At 35.3% G+C, this 19,465-nt stretch overlaps 1 protein-coding gene across 22 annotated transcripts in view; it reads left to right on the top strand.

Annotated features, from left to right (window-relative positions):
• PPFIA2 (PTPRF interacting protein alpha 2) overlaps window positions 1-19,465 on the top strand; it is a 504,804-nt gene that overhangs the window by 346,536 nt on the left and 138,803 nt on the right. For all 22 annotated transcript variants that reach the window (XM_050749219.1, XM_050749217.1, XM_050749222.1 and 19 more), the window contains one exon: window positions 8,554-8,670. In XM_050749219.1, the coding sequence (XP_050605176.1) occupies window positions 8,554-8,670 (117 nt within the window). The remainder of the gene's footprint in view (window positions 1-8,553; window positions 8,671-19,465) is intronic.

Here is a 19,465-nt window from a genome sequence, read left to right as displayed (position 1 = left end):
TGGAAGGCCTTCAAGTTTACATAGTCCTCTATGTGGATAACTAATTTTCTTCTCCATGTATACATCCTGTGTACCTTTCTGTCAATTTTTCCAACTCCTCATAGGCTTTTTTTTCATTCATGTAGCCTGTCATCATTTGACATTCTACAGATATTTCTAGAGTGCCTCCTGTTTGTCAGTCAGTGTCCTAAGAATAAGTGATGAATTGGAAACAGTTTCTAGTCTCAAGGCACTGTGTCAAAATGGTTGGTGAGAAAACTAACATCCAGTTGTGATAGAGTAATCACTTGCATGACATGAGTTACTGGAGAATACTAAGGAATTCTGTAACTCCTTGGGAAGACATTGTCCCCGAATTCAGCTGAAAGATGTAAAAGACTAAGTGACTAAGAGGCAGTTAAAAAGGAGGAAAGGTAACCCAGGTGAATATAAAATCTCACAGCCAAGATGGCACTTTTTATATGTGTGATGCAATCCTTTCAGTAAACTAGAGCATGCGATATGAATAGAAAGATAAAATTGAAGAAGCAAGTGGAAGACAATTCATTATTGTTATTGTCATTAATAGTGGTTAATGTACATCCAATTTGACTAAGTATTTTACAAACAAATATAATGTAAAGTAGATATTATTTGCCCTCCATTTGATATAAGAAGAACCTGAACTTGAGGTTAAATAGCTTGTACAAGATCTTACAACCAGCAACAATTACATGGGCCAGGACTCATCCTCAGCCTTTCAAGCATATTTAAGGAATGTTTTACTTCCAGGAATCACCTCTCAAACTACTTGCACCTGATTACTGTTAGGTGGTGCAAAAGCAATTGTGGTTGTTGCCATTAAGTATAATAGTCTCAGCATCTGATTCCAAGAAATCTCAAACCTGGAAAGAAAAGTTAATATAGATGCAAAGTTTATGAAAAGAAGCAAATTTATATAATGTGCTTAGCACAGTTTCTGGCACATTATAAGAGCTCAATAAATAATTGTTATTTTTGTTATTGTAGTTTTACTGCTTCCTTTTTTTTTTTTTTTTTTTTTTTTTGCCTCTTTAACTGGAAGTAACCTCCACAAGGGAAGGAAACTGTCTGCATTTTCCTCAGTATTTTGTGATACTTAGAACAGTGATCAAATGAATATTTGTTGAATAAATGTATTAATATTTCTTAAACCTTCAAGAAATCCTAAAATTTTGGAATATAAAGATATTTAATAGTCTTTGTTATTTTCTAACAAATCACATTTTCTTCATGATAACATATTTCCTTAAGTTTTCAGGGCATCAACTTGCACTGATTTTTTACCTCTCTTTTAGGGAGGACATTTTACATCATTTAAAGAACTTCATGAAATAGTGTAATAAATCTCAATATTTGTTTTTTAATAATTATTTACATTTTCTAGAATGTTCTTCTCCCAGATATCCACATTGCTTGTTCCCTCTTGTCCTCAAGTCCATACTCAGAAATCACCTAATTTGTAATTAAATTATACCTCACAGCATCCTTCACTTGGTTTGATTTTCCCTTTTCTGTTATCAGCATTTAAAAATATGCTCTGCTTATTTTTGTTTATAATTTATTTTCCCCAATGAGAGTACAATTTCCATTAGGAAGGATTTCTGCCTTTTTCCCCCGATTATAGTTTCCTAATACTTGGTATATCGTCAGTGCTGAATGAATATTTTTAAAATAAGTGAATCTTTCCAAGATATCAAAGAAAAACAGTTGTTCATAGGCAAGGAGCTAGAAGAGGGTCTGTTGCAAGACATGGTAGTATTCAAGCTGGTAGAAAAAAAAATGAGGGCTAAGGAATTTTGCAGACTGGAGGCCCAGCCACCAAGACTACGGTTGTTTATTGTGTGGGGTCAGAGCTTGTCAGAGCCAAAATCAACCTGACAGAGGCGAGGATATGAATGAAACCTAGAAGACTGGCTTGAAAACTGTTAGGAATTCAGGGACCCTGTACAGAGGGACTGGATGAAGCCACGGAAGAAGAACATAAATTGTGAAGATTTCATGGATATTTATTAGTTCCCCAAATTAATACTTTTATAATTTCTTACAGCTGTCTTTACTGCAATCTCTGAACATAAATTGTGAAGATTTCATGGACACTTATCACTTCCCCAGTCAATACCCTTGTGATTTCCTATGCCTGTCTTTACTTTAATCTCTTAATCCCGTCATCTTCTTCGTAAACTGAGGAGGATAAATGTCGCCTCAGACCCTGTGATGATTGCATCAACTGCATAAATTGTAGAGCATGTGTGTTTGAACAATATGAAATCTGGGCATCTTGAAAAAAGGACAGGATAACAGCAATGTTCAGGGAACACCAGAGATAAGACTTCTGGCCACCGGTTAGCCAGACAGAACAGAGCCATATTTCTCCTTTTTCAAAAGCAAATAGGAGAAATATCGCTGAATTCTTTTTCTCATCAAGGAACATCCCGGAGAATGAGAATGCGCCCTGAGGGTAGGTTTACAGACGGCCCCCTTAAGGCCAGCCATCTTTTATGGTCGAAGCCGAAGGGATGAAATAAGCCCTGGTCTCCTGTAGCGCTCCCAGGCTTATTAGGATAAGGAAAATTCCTGCCTAATAAATTTTGGTCAGACAGGTTGTCTGCTCTCAAATCCTGTTTCCTGATAAGATGTCATCAATGACAATGCATGCCCGAAACTTCATTAGCAATTTTAATTTCGCCCCATCCTATGGTCCTGTGATCTCGCCCTGCCTCCACTTGCTTTGTGATATTTTATTACCTTGTGAAGTATGTGATCTCTGTGACCCACACCCTATTTGTGCACTCCCTCCCCTTTTGAAAATCACTAATAAAAACTTGCTGGTTTTAAGGCTCAGGAAACATCACGGATCCTGCCGACATGTGATGTCTCCCCCGGACACCCAGCTTTACATTTCTCTCTCTTGTGCTCTTTCCCTTTATTTCTCAAACCAGTTGAGACACTTAAGAAATAGAAAAGAACCCACGTAACCATCCGGAGCGGGTTCTCCCAATAGAAAATATGACGTGTTTGAGAGTGCCTAGAAGGAATGGGTCAGGCTGTTATAAGCTTATGAGCAACCAGAAAACACAAATAAGGATCAAGACAAAGCAATAAGCCAGAGAGAAAAAGCACACAGATGCCCGAGATTTAGTTGAAGCACTTTAATTTTGCTAATCCCATCCTTCCTCCAACTTTTTCCAGGTACTTTTTGCCACAGGAATATTTAACAACTTACAGTGCTAGGAACACAAAGTAGTAGAAACACAAAATGCCTGTGATCTTCTATACACCTAAAAAATCTTCTGTCATGTTTGTTTGGTAAATTCTTAGTCTCTAAAATCCTCACTTAGATATTGCATGCTTTGTATTGTCTTCCATGTTTCCTGATGCATTTGCAAGTCACTTTTAGTTGCAAGTGACAGAAAACCATTCCAAGTGAGTTTGGGCACAAAAGGGGAAATTTGGGGCTTGGCTCATATTACTAAAATGCCAAGGAATGATTTAAGGATGCCTAGAATCAGGACCAGAAGCAATTTATTAGGACCTCATCTCTTCCATGTGTTTTCTGCATGTGTAGGAATTAATGAAAAAGAGTACCCCATTGATATTCTACCAGTTTACCTTCCTTAGTAGATAGAGAGAATAGTTTCCCATAGCTCAGCCAGAAACATGTAAAGTAATAATATTCTGATTTCCCTGGCTTGGATCATGTGCCCACCCATTTTCCATGGGCTCTTGGTTCCTTAATTGACAGTCTGTGGGATTAGAATAAGAAAGTCTCCAATGAAAATATAAGATGTTATTATCAAAAGAAATGTGAAGGGATACCTAAAAGCAAATGTCAACAGATACCTGATAAATGATGATTGAACAGAAAACACAGTTGAGAAATATTCATCTTGAACAGCATTCCATGAGCTTTCAGTGGGCTGCTAACTCACTGAAAATATATGCAAAACTTTGCCTCCATATGAATCTGTCCAGGGAGGCGTCCAATCTTAATGATGTACAAAGGATTCCAGAAAGGGTATCAGCCCTTGGAAATAAAATGTTTATGCTTCCTAGCCCAGCCTGCTATTAACTTCTCCTGATTTAGTAGACTGCAAATGTAAAAGCGGAGCCATTTGAGGCAATGTTACAAATTAGGAAGTATAAGGATATGGAGTTAAGTTTTATTTCACTCTTACTTCTTAGTCCATTTGTGCTGCTGTGACAAAATGTCTGAGACTGCATAATTTATAAACAATGGAAATATTTATCACAGTTCTGGATACAGGAAAGTCCAACATCAAGGCATCAGCAGATTTGGTGTCTGGTAAGGACTGCCTTCTACTTCCATTATGGCACCCTGAACAATGTGTCCTCACGTGGCAGAAGATGAATGGCAAAAGGCTTACTTAGCTAGTACCCTTGAGGTCTTTTATATTGGTACTAATTCCGTTTATCATCTCCTAAAGACATCACCTCTCAAAACTATCAGATTGGGCCCTAGGTTTCAATATACAAATGTTGGGGGTTGGAGGAGGGCATATATTCAAACCACAGCAGTTCTCCTCATTAATCTGTCTTTATCTTAATCTGATCATTTGTTAAACATGAATCATACCCCCTTTGTAGATAAAACTAGTTTAGCACAGTGCTTGTACATAGTGGGTTTTTCAGTACAGTTATATAAGAACTGGGTAAACAACAGGACTTGTACATAAGTGGTTCCTCCTACTCAACATGTAATCATATTTGGAGTAGTGTCTTAGTCTGTTTTGTGTTGCTATAACAGAATATCACAGACTGGATGATTTTTAAAGAAAATAAATTTATTTCTGAAAGTTCTGGTGGCTGGGAAGTCCAAGGCATGACACTGGCAACTGGCATGAGCTTCTATGATGCCTTATCCCATAGCAGAAGGATGGAAGGGCATAAAAGCATGTGAGATGATACAGAGAGAGGATGAGGGGCAAACTCCATCCTTTTATCCAGAACCCACACCAGTAATAAATAACTCACTCCAGAGATAACAGCCTTAATCCATTTATGAGAGCAAAGCCCTCAGGCCCTAAAAACTTGTTAAAGGTCTGACCACTTAATACCATTACAAAGGCAATTACATTTCCACATAAGTTTTGGAGGGAACATTTAAATGATAGCAAGTAGGCCATGTTGTTTAGTAGTGAGGCATCCAGACCTATGTTAGTTTTCTTGTAGGCAAATTGCTTGGGCCCTCCCTCTGACAACATTCCCTCTCAGGGAGAGCCTAGGGAATATTTTGAGACCATCAGCTGCTTTTCATTCTATTTACTGTCCCAAGCTGGTGCCCTAGCCATCTCTTGTGTTCACTTCTCAAACCAGCTAAGAGAATTTCCTAAAGAAGTCTGTGCTACCTTAGGCTCTAGTGATTTATTGGTGAACTCTTCACTCTTTAAAACAGATTGAAGAAAACGCTTAACCCCAAAAGGTGAATTTTTAAAAGAGAACTACTAACTTCCCCCCTTTCCCCAGTGTCAGAAATAATCCGCTTATTAACACCCACAATTAAATCAGGTGCTGAAGCTTTGGTTTCATAACTACCCAGGATAATTTATTATTGGGGAAAATAGCATATTAGAGTGGTAGAGAATATAGAATATGTCATATTCATTCTTCTGTATCAAGAGCCAACGTTTTTGGACTTGATTCATTTTTACAAAACAAAGTTAGCATGTTAGTGGTTGAAAAATATGTCTTTTTTGGAACTAATTGTCATGTATACACTGTAGCAAACTTGAAGTTTAGAATTTTAAAAATCATAGTGGCTCAATTATATTTGTACTTTTTTTTGAATGAATTTGATTTCTTGATTATTTTTAATAGGGACATTAATTCGTCTTTTCACTGATTCATTCAATAAACTTTTATAGATGGCCTGCTTTATTTCAGGCACCAGGACATATTTGAAAGTCATTTGTTTATTAAACAAATGTAAGCTGATCTATAAACTGAGAGTTATATTTGCTCTTGAAATAGTTTTTAAATGTCTCCCTTCACTTCTGAATAGATTAATAATAGAACAAAGCATATAATTTTTAAATGGCCTGGTACTTTGTATTAGCATTTCTGTTAGTCATAGGTGTTGTCTCTAGTGGAATGTCAACAAATGATACTTGAATATTTTAAACTTTATGATTAATAAAATCTCATAATATCTCAATTGTAACATAATATTTATGCCAAAAGCAACATGTTAAGAGTGTAATATAAAAATAATATATCTAGGAGCTATTTTTTTTATTCTTGTCATTCCTTTGATGTAATCTATTTCCACGTTGACTAATGTGAAAAGAATGTTTCTGAAGTTTTGTGTACCCTCCAAATCTTTATCTTTTGTTATTTTTTGAATTAATTAGGTTCAGATCTTTGTTTTCCCATATCCATGTATTATTTAATTCAACACATTTTTAGTGAATACCCTGCACATAATAACTTGATGTGCTACTTCATATGAAAATGCTGTTTTCAATGAAGCATTCTTTTGAAAATTATTTTCTCAGGAGGTATTATTAGGACTTGTGCTAGCTAAATAAATAAGCAAAATGAGGAAGTGGAGAAATGGAATAATAAACTTTAATGAGTGCTACATGCACAAAAATAAATAGGGATATATTGTAAAATGTGTTCGATGAAAAGACACATTCACTCTGAGGAGTGGTATCTCAGCTGTTTTTAAAGATGGGATTCTGTCCCCTGTGATAGCTGAGGAATAATGTTTTAGACAGGAAGATCATCAAATTCTTCAGTTCTGTGTAGGTAAGAGACAGGTATGTTTGAGGAATGGAAAGGCCAGTGTTGCTGAAGCAAAGGGCTCAAATAGGACAGTATAGACCTTGTTAAGAAGTTTAAATTTTGGCTAAATAAGCTAGGAAAACATTAGTTTAAAAAAAATTAAATTATTTTATTTTATTTTATTTTATTTTATTGTATTTTAAGACAGAGTCTTGCTCTGTCGCCCAGGCTGGAGTACAGTGGCACAATCTCGGATCACTGTGATCTCTACCTCCCAGGTTCAAGGGATTCTTCTGGCTCAGCCCTCCTGAGTAGCCGGGATTATAGGTGCCCACCACCATGCCTGGCTAATTTTTGTATTTTTAGTAGAGACCAGTTTCACCAGTTGGCCAGGCTGATCATGAACTCCTGACCTCAAGTGATCTGGCCACCTTGGCCTCCTAAAGTGCTGGGATTACAGGCCTGAGCTGCCGCGCCAGGCCAAACATTAATTTTTTTAGAAAGCTGAGGGGTTACACAATATAATTTAAGTTTGAAAGATGTACCTGGCTGCTTTGTGGATAATAGATTGTAGATGGACAAGAGTAAGAGTGAGGGAGCCAATTATTTGATGATTACAGTTATATGAGAGAGAGGAACATATAACTAGAAAAGGATATACCAAATGCTCAAATACCAGAGATTATATAGCAAGATCAGCTGATGTCATGGACACATGGTGGTAGATACGGCATTGAAGTAGTGTCAGGTAGCAGGGCAAACACCCAACCCCTTGATACCATGTTTTTTTCAGTTAATGATTATTCGTCTTGTGACATGTTGGTCTTGTAATTTCCACATGTAAGTTTAATATTATTCAGATCTTATTGTGCATTAAATACTATGTACATTTATTTCTCCCAGAACTAATATTGACTAATACCTGAGTTGATAATACAATAAAATATGCCATGAAATAAATAAGTTACAGCATTAATATAATGTAAACTATTTTCAAAGTGATGTGTATATATACATATATATAGCAAATGTATTTTAAAATGCCATTTTATAAAGGCTGAAGCACTATTTTTCACTCTATATATTACTATGATCATTTATGCTGTAACTACCCGATAATTTGTTTTTTAATTGAAATAATTTTGTCATTAAAATTGAGCTGAAAGTTTGTAAGAATTAACTGCTTTCTGAATTTGTGTTTGCAAATTAATTAAATTTGGTAAAATAATGGACATTAAAATTATAATAATAAAACAAATTTAATACATGTTCATGACAGAATTACAAAATATTTTTTAAGTCCAGCTATGTATCTGCTTATATTAAATTGCAGATGGGCTATCAATGTAGGCGAAATTGCTGTGCTCATAGTCTTCAACCTTCAATCTTTTTATTTATGTTCCTTGTATACTTTAAAAATAGAGACCAAAAAACATTTTTATTACATCCTATAAATTAATTTAGAAAAAAATTTCTGAATTAATGGCACATTAATACAAATACATCATTGATTTAGATGCACTTCCAACTAGAAAATATTTTCTTAAGTAAATTTCACAGTGCTTTAACCTCTTCTTGGCAGAGATGTTATGAAGTTTTATAAATATTATTCAAAATGGTGACCTACATTTAAACATATATTTTGAATAATAATTCAAAAATGTAATGTTCACTTTCTGGTTATTTTTTAGTGTTCATTAGTTCTTAATCACATTGAAGTAAATTCATTTTCTTTTTTTATTTTATGCTCTATTTAGACTTTAAAGGCATAGTGCTTTTATTTTGCAGATTGTTGCCTTGCGTGAACAAAATGTTCATATACAAAGAAAAATGGCATCAAGCGAGGGATCCACAGAATCAGAACATCTTGAAGGGATGGAACCTGGACAGAAAGTCCATGAGAAGGTATGACACACACCACATGCTCTTACATGGAAATGTTTACTTCTTATATCATTTGACAGGAAATATAAAAACCACATAATGAACATTTTTTAGTTTTTGTTGATTCTTTGGTCAAAAGTTCAAGGTTTATGATGATTTCCTTTCTCATTTTTTGTTCTTATTTTGATTCTCTTAAATATAATACGTATGTGTATATGTTGTGTGTATGCATATACACATATTTGAATTTTTTACCTGCTTAATTGATTCTCTTAAAAGTATTTCAATTATATAGAATTGAATTTATAATATATATAAATAATATAATTTAAAGTACACATACACACATTGTGTGTGTGTATATATGGCATATACATATAAGTACATATATAGGCAGGACTATTTTAAGTCTTAAACAACACTTTTGAATTGTAAGTGATATAATATACAATTGGTAACTTACTGGTTGTTTATCACTGCAAAAATTGTTGGTAAACTTTTATTTGATTGGTATTTTTCCTGCATTGTTTGAGGCCTCAGCAGTACTCTTGTTAATGAGAGATAACATAAAATGATATGTGAAGTCATGGGACTTTTACCATTTTTTATAATGCAATGATTCTCCCTTTGGGTGAAGTTTAGTCTCACTCAAAGGAAACTAGCACTCTGTTGCTCCACTAGCAAAAGACAAAAGGTTTCTGTGCAGGACCACTTCTTTCCAACACAAGAGGAAGAAGGTAAGTTATTGGCAGGTCCAGAATCAGATGAAAATTACACAGAGGCATTCACACATCCTGTGTTGGAAACTCAGGAGAATCATTTGCCTGTAACAAGTTATATCTTTGGATTCTTAAGCTCCTAAATGAAGACCACATGAATCAGCTAGCTAAATTGCTGTAATTGAAAATGTCAAGAGTTTCTAAAACCTAGCCATTAAGAAGCAAGTGACTGGACAATACAATAAATAGCATTAGAATTCTTACTATAAATTAAGTTTATCATTTCCTTACTTATGTGGTTAGAAAAAATAGAGGGACTTCTTATGTTTCTTCCTTCAAGTAGAAAAGCAAAATAAAGTAAATAAATCAGATGAATTTCCAGAGAGAAGCTTCTATTCTGGTGGCTGACAAATGAACAGATCTTCATATAAGACCATAAATTTAGCCTTTAGCCATGTATTTAATAGAAATCTTAAGCTCAATATAAAATGTAAACTACAATTTGACGTATTTCATCAGCTGTATCAGAGATTAAAATAAAATTATTTCTCTTTCCTTCAACTAAATGAACTGATACTGCTTCAGTAGATATACCACCAAGCTCTTTAATAAGGCATTTTCACCTACACTCAGTTTAGGAAACCAACATGTAATTTGATATTGCTCTTTCATTTTAATTATGTCATTAGTAGTATACCTCTCCTCAGAGAATTATAGAATCACAATTGGTTCGTTATAAAAATGGATTTTATGGTCATCCAGTCTTTTTCATAGAAGGCTACAAATTGTTGTTTTCTATAATAATGCTGTATTTATGCTAATCTAGTCCAGAAATGAAGAAATATACCTTTCTCAGACATGAACAACTTGAGATTTTGTTTATCTTCTACCAGATTACTTCATACTTAAAGCGTTCTTCTTATGGAGGGGGAGGGCAGGGAATGCTCACACATATATATTTTTTTCAAATATTGTTTCATCAAGATATTGTTAGCAGCAGCAAATCCATACAGGTCTGTAGCAACCTCAATTCTTGCCTTCTCAGAAGAAAGAAATTGACTGTGGGCATGAGGCAAAGGGAGAGACAAAGGCAAGTTTTAGGGTAGGAAAGTTTTAGAGCAGGAACAAAAGGAAATAAAGTACAGCTGGAAAATGGCCAAATGGGCAACTTAAGAGATTCAAGTGTGCAATTTGACCTCTGAATTGGAGTTTTATACACTAGCATGCTTCTGGGGTTGTGGTACTTCTCCCCTGGTTCTTCCCTTGGGGTGGGCTGTCTGCACGTGCCGTGGCCTGTCAGCACTTGGGAGGGGCCACATGCACAGCCTGTTTACTCAAGTTGTATACATGCTCACTGGAGGCCTTTTCCCCTTAGCAGTTGAGTGTTCCTAGAGGAATGTTCTATTCCTATACCAGTTAAACGCTGCCATTTTGCTTCTCAGTGCGCATGCTTGAGTCCACTCGCCCGACTCCTGAGATCTTATCTGGAAACTGCTGATCACCAGATTCAGATGTTTCCTATTTATTAGAGACTGTCTTTCCCTGGCACTGGCAGCAACCAATAATTGTTTTACAGAGAGAGTTTAACAGCCACCTGACCATCACCTGTTGGTTGCCTAACTACCTACTCTAACAATATAACCACTAAATATTTGAATATGCAGACATTAGAGAATGTAAGACAGTTTATGACAGATTATTTTTCAGGAACTGGTTACAGAATTAGAATGAGGATTTACACATAATTGATATTTGTCTCTATTAATCTTCACAGATATAAGTGCACATATAGAGGATTTTGAGTCATTGGTGACCCAAAGCACTTGTCTTTAACTTTCTTTGACTTCCAGTTCTTAGGGAAGGCATTTCAGCCAGTGGAGAAAAGAAATTGTGTGCCAATGCTAAGTCAATCACTTCTTGTGTTGGTGTAACTAAAGGTTTTTAAACATTATATTACTGGTATTCATTTCCTTTTTTCAGCTTCCTTGAATTTCAAGAAGAGTGATTTCTAAATGCTTTAGAATAATTATATATTATTATCATGCATAATCTCATGCCCATATCCTTTAGTGTGAACCTAAAATATGTACAATATGTCATATATATTTAGTCTAAAGTTAAAAATATGTAAACTGTGTTTCAATTTATATTAATCCTGTGATTGATTTCTCAGGATGATCCAATAAAGTGTTGTAATAATTAGTTCTATTTATGTCACTTTTTTTTTTTTTTTTTTTTTTTGAGATGGGGTCTCACTCTGTCGCCCAGGCTGGAGTGCAGTGGCGCGATCTCGGCTCACTGCAAGCTCCACCTCCCGGGTTTACGCCATTCTCCTTCCTCAGCCTCCCGAGTAGCTGGGACTACAGGCGCCCGCCACCTCGCCCAGCTAGGTTTTTGTATTTTTTAGTAGAGACGGGGTTTCACCGTGTTAGCCAGGATGGTCTCGATCTCCTGACCTCGTGATCCGCCCATCTCGGCCTCCCAAAGTGCTGGGATTACAGGCTTGAGCCACCGCGCCCAGCCTATTTATGTCACATTTTAAAATTTATTTTTATTTACATATTTTTGAGACAGTCCAGGCTATAGTGCAGTGGTATAATCTTGACTCACTGCAACCTCCCCATCCTGGGCTCAAGCAATCCTCCCATCTTAGCTTTCCAAGTAGCTAAGACTACTGGTGCGAGCCACCATGCCCGGCTAATTTTTGTATGTTTTATAGAGACAAGAGTTTCACCATGTTGCCCAGGCTGGTCTTGAACTCCTGAGCTCAAGCAATCTGTCCACCTCAGCCTCCCAAAGTGCTGGAATTACAGGTGTGAGCCACTGTGCTCAGCTATACCACATTTCTTTACCTGACATTTCTTGATAAAACATACAACAGTATCCTGATTATTATTTTCATTGTCCTTATATAAATACTTCCAAGTTATACACATAAAATATTATAGAGCATTTTTAATATCAAAATCATCCTCCATGACATGATTATTTGAGGTATATTAATGCCATAAAACAAGTTGTCAAAGTATTGTAATTTAAAGCCTATTACTTATTTTTTTAATTGAGAACTTTTAAAAAGGTATATTCAAACAAAAGAAAAGAGAATATTATTTTGGCAGATTATCAACGATGATTGTAATGTTAGTGTGTAAATTGAAAAGTGGTTGATCAAGACAAAAACGTAAAACAATTTTTATATATTAATAGAGCTAAGAAAGTGACTTCTAAATCCTAGTCGGAAGGATTACCCTTTGTTTAGGGAAGTTAATTTATTTAAATTACACAGTCAAGGTGGGTGATTAGCCAACAGAAGATGTTTTATACCAGTGGATTAAGAAATGTTTGACAAAATAGTTGACAAAAATAATCTCATAAAAACACACTCTGAAATAGGCCTTATTATTCATGGAAAAGTCTGGTAATTATTATCAGCCTTTTTAAAAGAAAACAATGAAAAGAAAAAACACTTAACTGAAATGAGTTTAAATATTTCTGTGTGGTCTTAAATGTAATTGATTGTTTTAGAAGAATATAAATATTCACAGGATAATACAAATTTTCAGAACACTAAATTCCGCCTTTTCAGAACTGGGCTCTAATAACTTTTTCCTATTTCTTTCTAGATGGAAGTTAATTGGTGAATTTTTAAAAGTAAACATGCTGCTCTTGTAAAGGAGATAATAATGCTTGTTATTTCTATAATCTGTACTTCTAATTATTTTTTCAACTGCAAATATTTGCTAACTGATGTGATTCAGTAGAATATTAGATATGGTAGAGATTCAGAAGATATAGTCTGTAATAAATTTGGTAAGAATCTACAGTGAGAAATAAACATGCCCAAATTAATATCATAAAACATGATAAATATTGTGTTATCAAAAATAATATTGAGTTTAAAAATAAGGTTAATTAATCCTCATTGAGGGGTGTCAGAGAAGCAATGTGGAATAGCGATTTGTTTGAAGTTCCTATCTCTGCCAACTACTAGCTGTGTTAACCTTACCCTTTAACACTCCTGAGTCTCAGTTTCAGATAAAATAGTCTTGCCAACTTACAGAGTTATAAGAATAGAAACACTATATTCAATAAATTACATCATCTTAGGCATATTGTATACAAGCAATGAATGCTTATTCTATTTGTTAATACTGTGTTTTCAATCAAATAAATATTTAGTGGCAACCTTATTAAAGGTACTAGGAAATGGGCCCCTATTCTAGGTGACAGGAATATAATGATGAATAAGATAGTTGAGGGTATAGGCAATAAACAAATATACACAGTGTAAAAGGGCGTAGATATGACCAAGGGACCTGTACAAGGTGAGTGGTGAAGACATTAAAGAGGCAGATCTTTTTAAGATGGTGGGATTTGAACTGAAGCCTGAGAAATACAAGGAGTCAACAATATGAAAAAGCTTTCACAAAACGATAGTCACACTTAACTATATGCAGTGAATTTTTGTACATGTCATGTATTAGTGACTGAGACACTAGTTCTTCACAGATCGAAGAGTGGAGTTGACTAACTCTTCAATGACCTTACAACAGATGAGGCACATCCTCGGCATGTCACGTGAGGTTCTTCCCAAGCTGGCTGGCCTCTTCTCGCCTCCCAGGCCTCTTTGTTTATCATTCCCACTTCGAGCTTAATTACTAGGTGAACTTAAGTTAAAGCTTCCTTTTTAAAGTTGTTGCTCTTATTCTTCTCTCCTCTTTGAATCTGACATTTATTCGTGACTGTTCTCTAAATTAAAATAAAATGCAACATAATAATTTAAGCAACAGTAATATGGAAATGTGAAAGCTGAATAAATGTAAAATCAGAAATAGATTTTTGTTTGCATGTTTTCAGTTCTTTAGTTCTTGTCAGATAGAAGAATTATGGACAAAAAGTACATAAAGCAAAATGAAGAATCTGTGGCAAGAATAATCCTTAGATGGGTACATTTAATAAATAATTGTCTAGTATTTTCATTGTGGAACTATTGTTCATGAAGGATATTGATCCAAAGTGATGCCTTTATCAAAATTAAGGGTTTTGTAGACTTTTAGCAATATAATGCTGTTTTAGAATGAACAACCAATGACAAAAATAGGTACTTAGAACAAGCCAATATAGCTCTCTGAGCAATGTGATCCTCAGTGAAGACAAAGGATTTCATTCCATCATGCTATTGTGAAATATTGAGATATCATTGTATGAAGATTTGCACATTCTCACGCAAACCTGTCAGCTGTCCAGTTAAAAGTTTGGCTTATCAATATATCTCACCCTATTTTAAAATACCAATAAACATCATTTATCACTAATGCCATTCTTTTAATGATTCTCACTAAATTCTAACTAAAAGTCATCATCCCCAGGCATGTCTACAATATATTGACTACATTTTGTTAATTTTTATGTGTTCCTCAATACATGTTAACTACTCCCAACAACCGTTCTTTCAAAGATTCAGTCTTGTCAACTGTAGCTCATTTTATGCATTATTGATTCCCTCTCTCAAAAATAGTTATAATTGGGCTTATTTACAACTGGATTGCACTCACAGAATATTTTCTTCTGTGTATTGATCCCATATATTGTACTCTAATTCCTAATAAAACATAACAACTTGCATGATTCTCCTTTGTTCTTCAGTTGAATTGTCAAGTAATGAAACCCCAAACCAAATGGAGTTTATGAATTTGCCAACTTGGAAAGAACAGGTCCAACGATATACATGGACTGGACTGGCCCAGTGGTTCAAAGATTGGCTAGAAAAGGGGCCAAAAGAGTAGAGTTAGGCTATTCTGTGGCGTAGCCATATATACATGAAGTTATATCAATTTTCTAGAGGCTGAGTTTGAGAGGAAGCACATAACCAAAGGTCTGGAATCTTCTATATGCCATGGCAAAAATAAAAATCTTTTAATGCTGTGTGGAAACTCATTAGGTTCAAAACAAATCTCTCGAGGAGCAGTGACTGGATTATTGTATGTTAACTAAGACCTTATTAGATGGAAAGATGAAGTGAAATTGATTCTGTTGTCTTCAATAATAAGTATAATGAGAATTTGAGGGACTCAGAATAAACTTTTTTTTTTCTGAAGAAGGATATTTCCAAAGACTTTAAAAGACTGGCTGACTGGAAATTTGTTCATTAACCTTTATTTATTAACATAATTGGAGGGTTCATTTTGTGCCAAGGAATCTGTTGTCTTTTGGTGATGTACACAAGAACAAGTTATTTTTCCTCTGTTTTGTTTTGTCTGATCTGTTAAGCAAGGCCAGGAGAATTTTTAAGTTTTTCATTCAGAAGTTCCTCAATTAACCTAATTTTATTTTCTCACTTTGGTAGAATTTATCTATCTCATCATTTCTCATAAAACACAAGCTCCCCAGAAATTTAATGGGTATTTGATGGGACCCACTCCCCCAACAAATGAAATTTCCAGGACAAGAATATTAGGAAATATTGTTCTGTACAATTTTTAACTCGTATAAGTACTACAGTATTTATATTTTAACTCTTAATATCGTCGAGCGTCAAGAAAGAAACGCAGTATGTAATGTTTCCAGAGATGCTCTTTATCCACGGGGAAATAGCCCATGCCAGAATGAGCATTCTACTGGATATGCCTCAATATGGAATTAAGGAATGCTAGTTCTTGACCTTTAAAGTTAGGCAAATTGTTTCTCAAACTTGCCTCAAAACCTCATTAACAAAGGGGCTATAGGTCTTTAGAATGAGATAAGTAACCGGTATAAGTCTTTACATGAGTTGTGTTATTTGATCTCTGTAACAACAACCCTGTGAGGTTTGTAGAGCAAGGATCAATGGCTCAAAGTCACATAGCTCATGAACAGGGGGATCTGAGATAAACAGGTCAAGTAAATAAAGATTAAATGTGAACTATGGAGGGAAAGGCAGCGTAAAACTACCTAATTTTATGAATTTCAAAATATAAGATTATTTACTTTAAGCAAAGTCTTAAACCTGTCCATGTTTCTAAGAGAATGGAAGAGTTTATTAGAGTGAGCATGAGGCTTACAAAAATTTCAAAAAAGCCTACTCAAAGAAAACTTTGTTATACCATGTGTAATGTCTTCAGCACACATTTAATCAAGTATATTTCCCCGGCAATTTTTATTGCTTTTTCTTTTGCCGTCATTTTTTTTCTTTGTCTACTCCAGTGGTACCCAAAGTTTTTGGCACCAGGAACCAGTTTTGTGGAAGATAACTTTTCCACTGACTGGGGGTGCGGTGGGGGATGGTTTCAGGATGATTCAACCACATTACATTTATTTTGCACTTTATTTATATTATTATTACATTGAAATATATAATGAAATAATTACACAACTCACCACAATGTAGAATCAGTGGGAGCTCCGAGCTTGTTTTCCTGCAACCAGATGGTCCCATCTGGCAGTGATGGGAGATAGTGACAGATCGTCAGGTATTAGATTCTCATAAGGAGTGCACAACCTAGATCCCTCGCATGGACAGTTCACAATAGGGTTCACACTCCTTTGTGAATCTAATGCTGCCACTGATCTGACAGAAAGTAGATCTCAGACAGTAATGCAAGCAATAGGGAGCAGTTGTAAATACAGATCAAGCTTTGTTCACACCTTTACCTCCTACTGTGCAGTCTGGTCCCAAACAGGCCACAGACCAGTATACATCCATGGCCTAGACTCTAGGCACCCCTGGTCTACTGTATTTTTATAATATACAAAGTTCCCCTAACTTAAAAAAATATATATATCTTTTGGCCCCACATTTTAAATTCCTTTATAAACCTATTTCAATAAGGTTTTGCCCCACGACAGCACAGAAGCCACTCCTGCTACAGTCATCACTAAATTTATATTGCTAAATACAAGCCAATTCTCAGGCCTTGCTGTAGTTGATGTCTCAGCAGTATTTGACATAGTTAATCATTTTCTTCCATCATACACTTTCCTCTTACCTTACCAGTGGCTATGTCTCCATCTATTTTCCTGCCTCTGACTTCTTAATGTTGGAGCATCTGACCTCTGAAGAACAGATGATAAGTCTGTCTTGGCATGATGACTCTCAGTTTCTTCTCTTTTTCTCTTCCTTTCTTCACCCCAGGGCTCAGCTCTGCACATCTTCTCTGCCTACACTCTCTCCATGATTCCAATCAATCTCATCCTATTCATATGCTAATAATTTATGAATCTTTACCTCTAGTTCAGACCCTACAACCAAACGCATATATCCAGCCACAATTGAACATCTCCACTTGTATATCTAAAAGACATTGCACACTTAAAATATCAAAAACTTACCTATTTGATATCCTCCCTTACAAAACTTGATCCATCATCTCCAGTTTATATGATGAAAACTTTGCCTTTCCAGTTGCTCAAGCAAATAATTTGAAATTACTCTTACATCCTCCCTATCTCTCACACCTCCCATCCAACTATAAAGAAATTTGATTTACTCTACCTTCAAAATATATCCAGAATCTTACCACTTCCATTGATCAGTCTGGGAACCAGTGTCATCTCTCAGCTGATTTATTGTAATCAATCACCTTTTATGAGGTCTCTCTGCTTCACCCATGGGCCGTCTCCAGATTATTTTTAAAACAGCATGAATCAGAGTAATTTGTTTCCTTTTTTTTTAAAAAAAAGAGTCTATGGATATATTCTAATTCTATATTTATATGGTTCATGTGATACTTTGATACAAGAGTGATGTTTTAAAACATATATCTGAACACATCAGTCATCTGCTGAAAACTCTGCAACTGCTTTCCACTTACACAAGGCTCTACATAAATCTCACTGTCTTTATCTTCTGACTTCATATCCAAATCTACCCCAGCCACACTGGCCTCTTGTTGACTTTTGATTTCCTCTTTCCTTTGTCTGAAATGCCTTTCCTCCAGATACATGGCTAACTTCCTCAAATCCATCCAGCCTTTTTTCAAATGTTGTAATATATTCTAACATAGTAATGTATTATAACACAGTATGTATTTATATACTTTACTTATTTATAATGTCTGTAATGTAGTGTCTGCCACCCTAGTTAGCGAATAACCTCCATAAATGTTAGGATCCTTGTTTTATTCCTAATGAAACTCAGGTACCTAGAATAGTTCCCAGAACATGATGAACACTTAATAATTATGTGCTCAAGAATAAGAAATAAATGCCACACTGTTTTAACTATTAATTTTATACATCTTGATTCTGAGAGCTTAATCATAATATCAGCTTTTCAAATTCCATTTTTCAACCCTGTCGAGGTAGGGGCCAAGGAGAAAATTTTCTTCTGCCCTCTAAAAGTTTGCTGAAAATGAATTGAGAGAAGGCAGATTAATACAAAAAAAGACATACAAAACTTATTTTAGCACACATATGGACATAACTGCCATTTACAAAATATTAGACTGGAAGAGGGGCCAGAGGGCTGATACTAAAATATTCTCAACATAAGAGATATGTACGGATTCAGGAGGCACACATTTTGCAAATGATTCTTTTTGGAAACTGGGTGGGACCGACAAATTAGTGGAAAGTAAGGGGGGAAAACTGCGCAGGAACAAATATTGTTTTATTATGCAGATTAAGTCCCCTGGGTAATCTCTGGGAGCTGTCCTCTGAAGAACAGATGATAAGTCTGTCTTGGCATGACGACTCCCAATTTCTCCTCTTCTCTAGTGGTTAATCTGACAGGATTCCTGAAGAGAGGAATCTTAAGACAATTACATTCCTTGTGGAAAGAAGTGTTTTTAGCCAGATAAGGGAATCCCAGAGAGAGGGAGAAAAAGGAAGGAGAGGAAGGTCAGAGAGAGATTTGATTCTAAAGATTATTTCTGAGGCCTTTCAATTTTCAAAGCACTCAACAAGCCAAAGTCATATTTGGGGGAATCGTTTTCTGTGCCCCAACAAGATTTTTACTGGAATTGCTTAAATTAATAAATTAGCTTGGGGAGGTTATTGCCTTTATTGTATACTGTTTTATACCATGTGTACATATACCTTATGTCTCCATTCATTTATGTATTATTTTATGTTCTTCAATAAAATTGTTTAATTTTTTCCATAGAGCTCTTATAGATGAT

Source organism: Macaca thibetana, chromosome 11 (genome assembly GCF_024542745.1).
Source record: "Macaca thibetana thibetana isolate TM-01 chromosome 11, ASM2454274v1, whole genome shotgun sequence".
NCBI lineage: Eukaryota > Metazoa > Chordata > Mammalia > Primates > Cercopithecidae > Macaca > Macaca thibetana.
The sequence above is the reverse complement of the archived record's forward strand: the minus strand, read 5'-3'. Positions and strand labels throughout refer to the sequence as shown.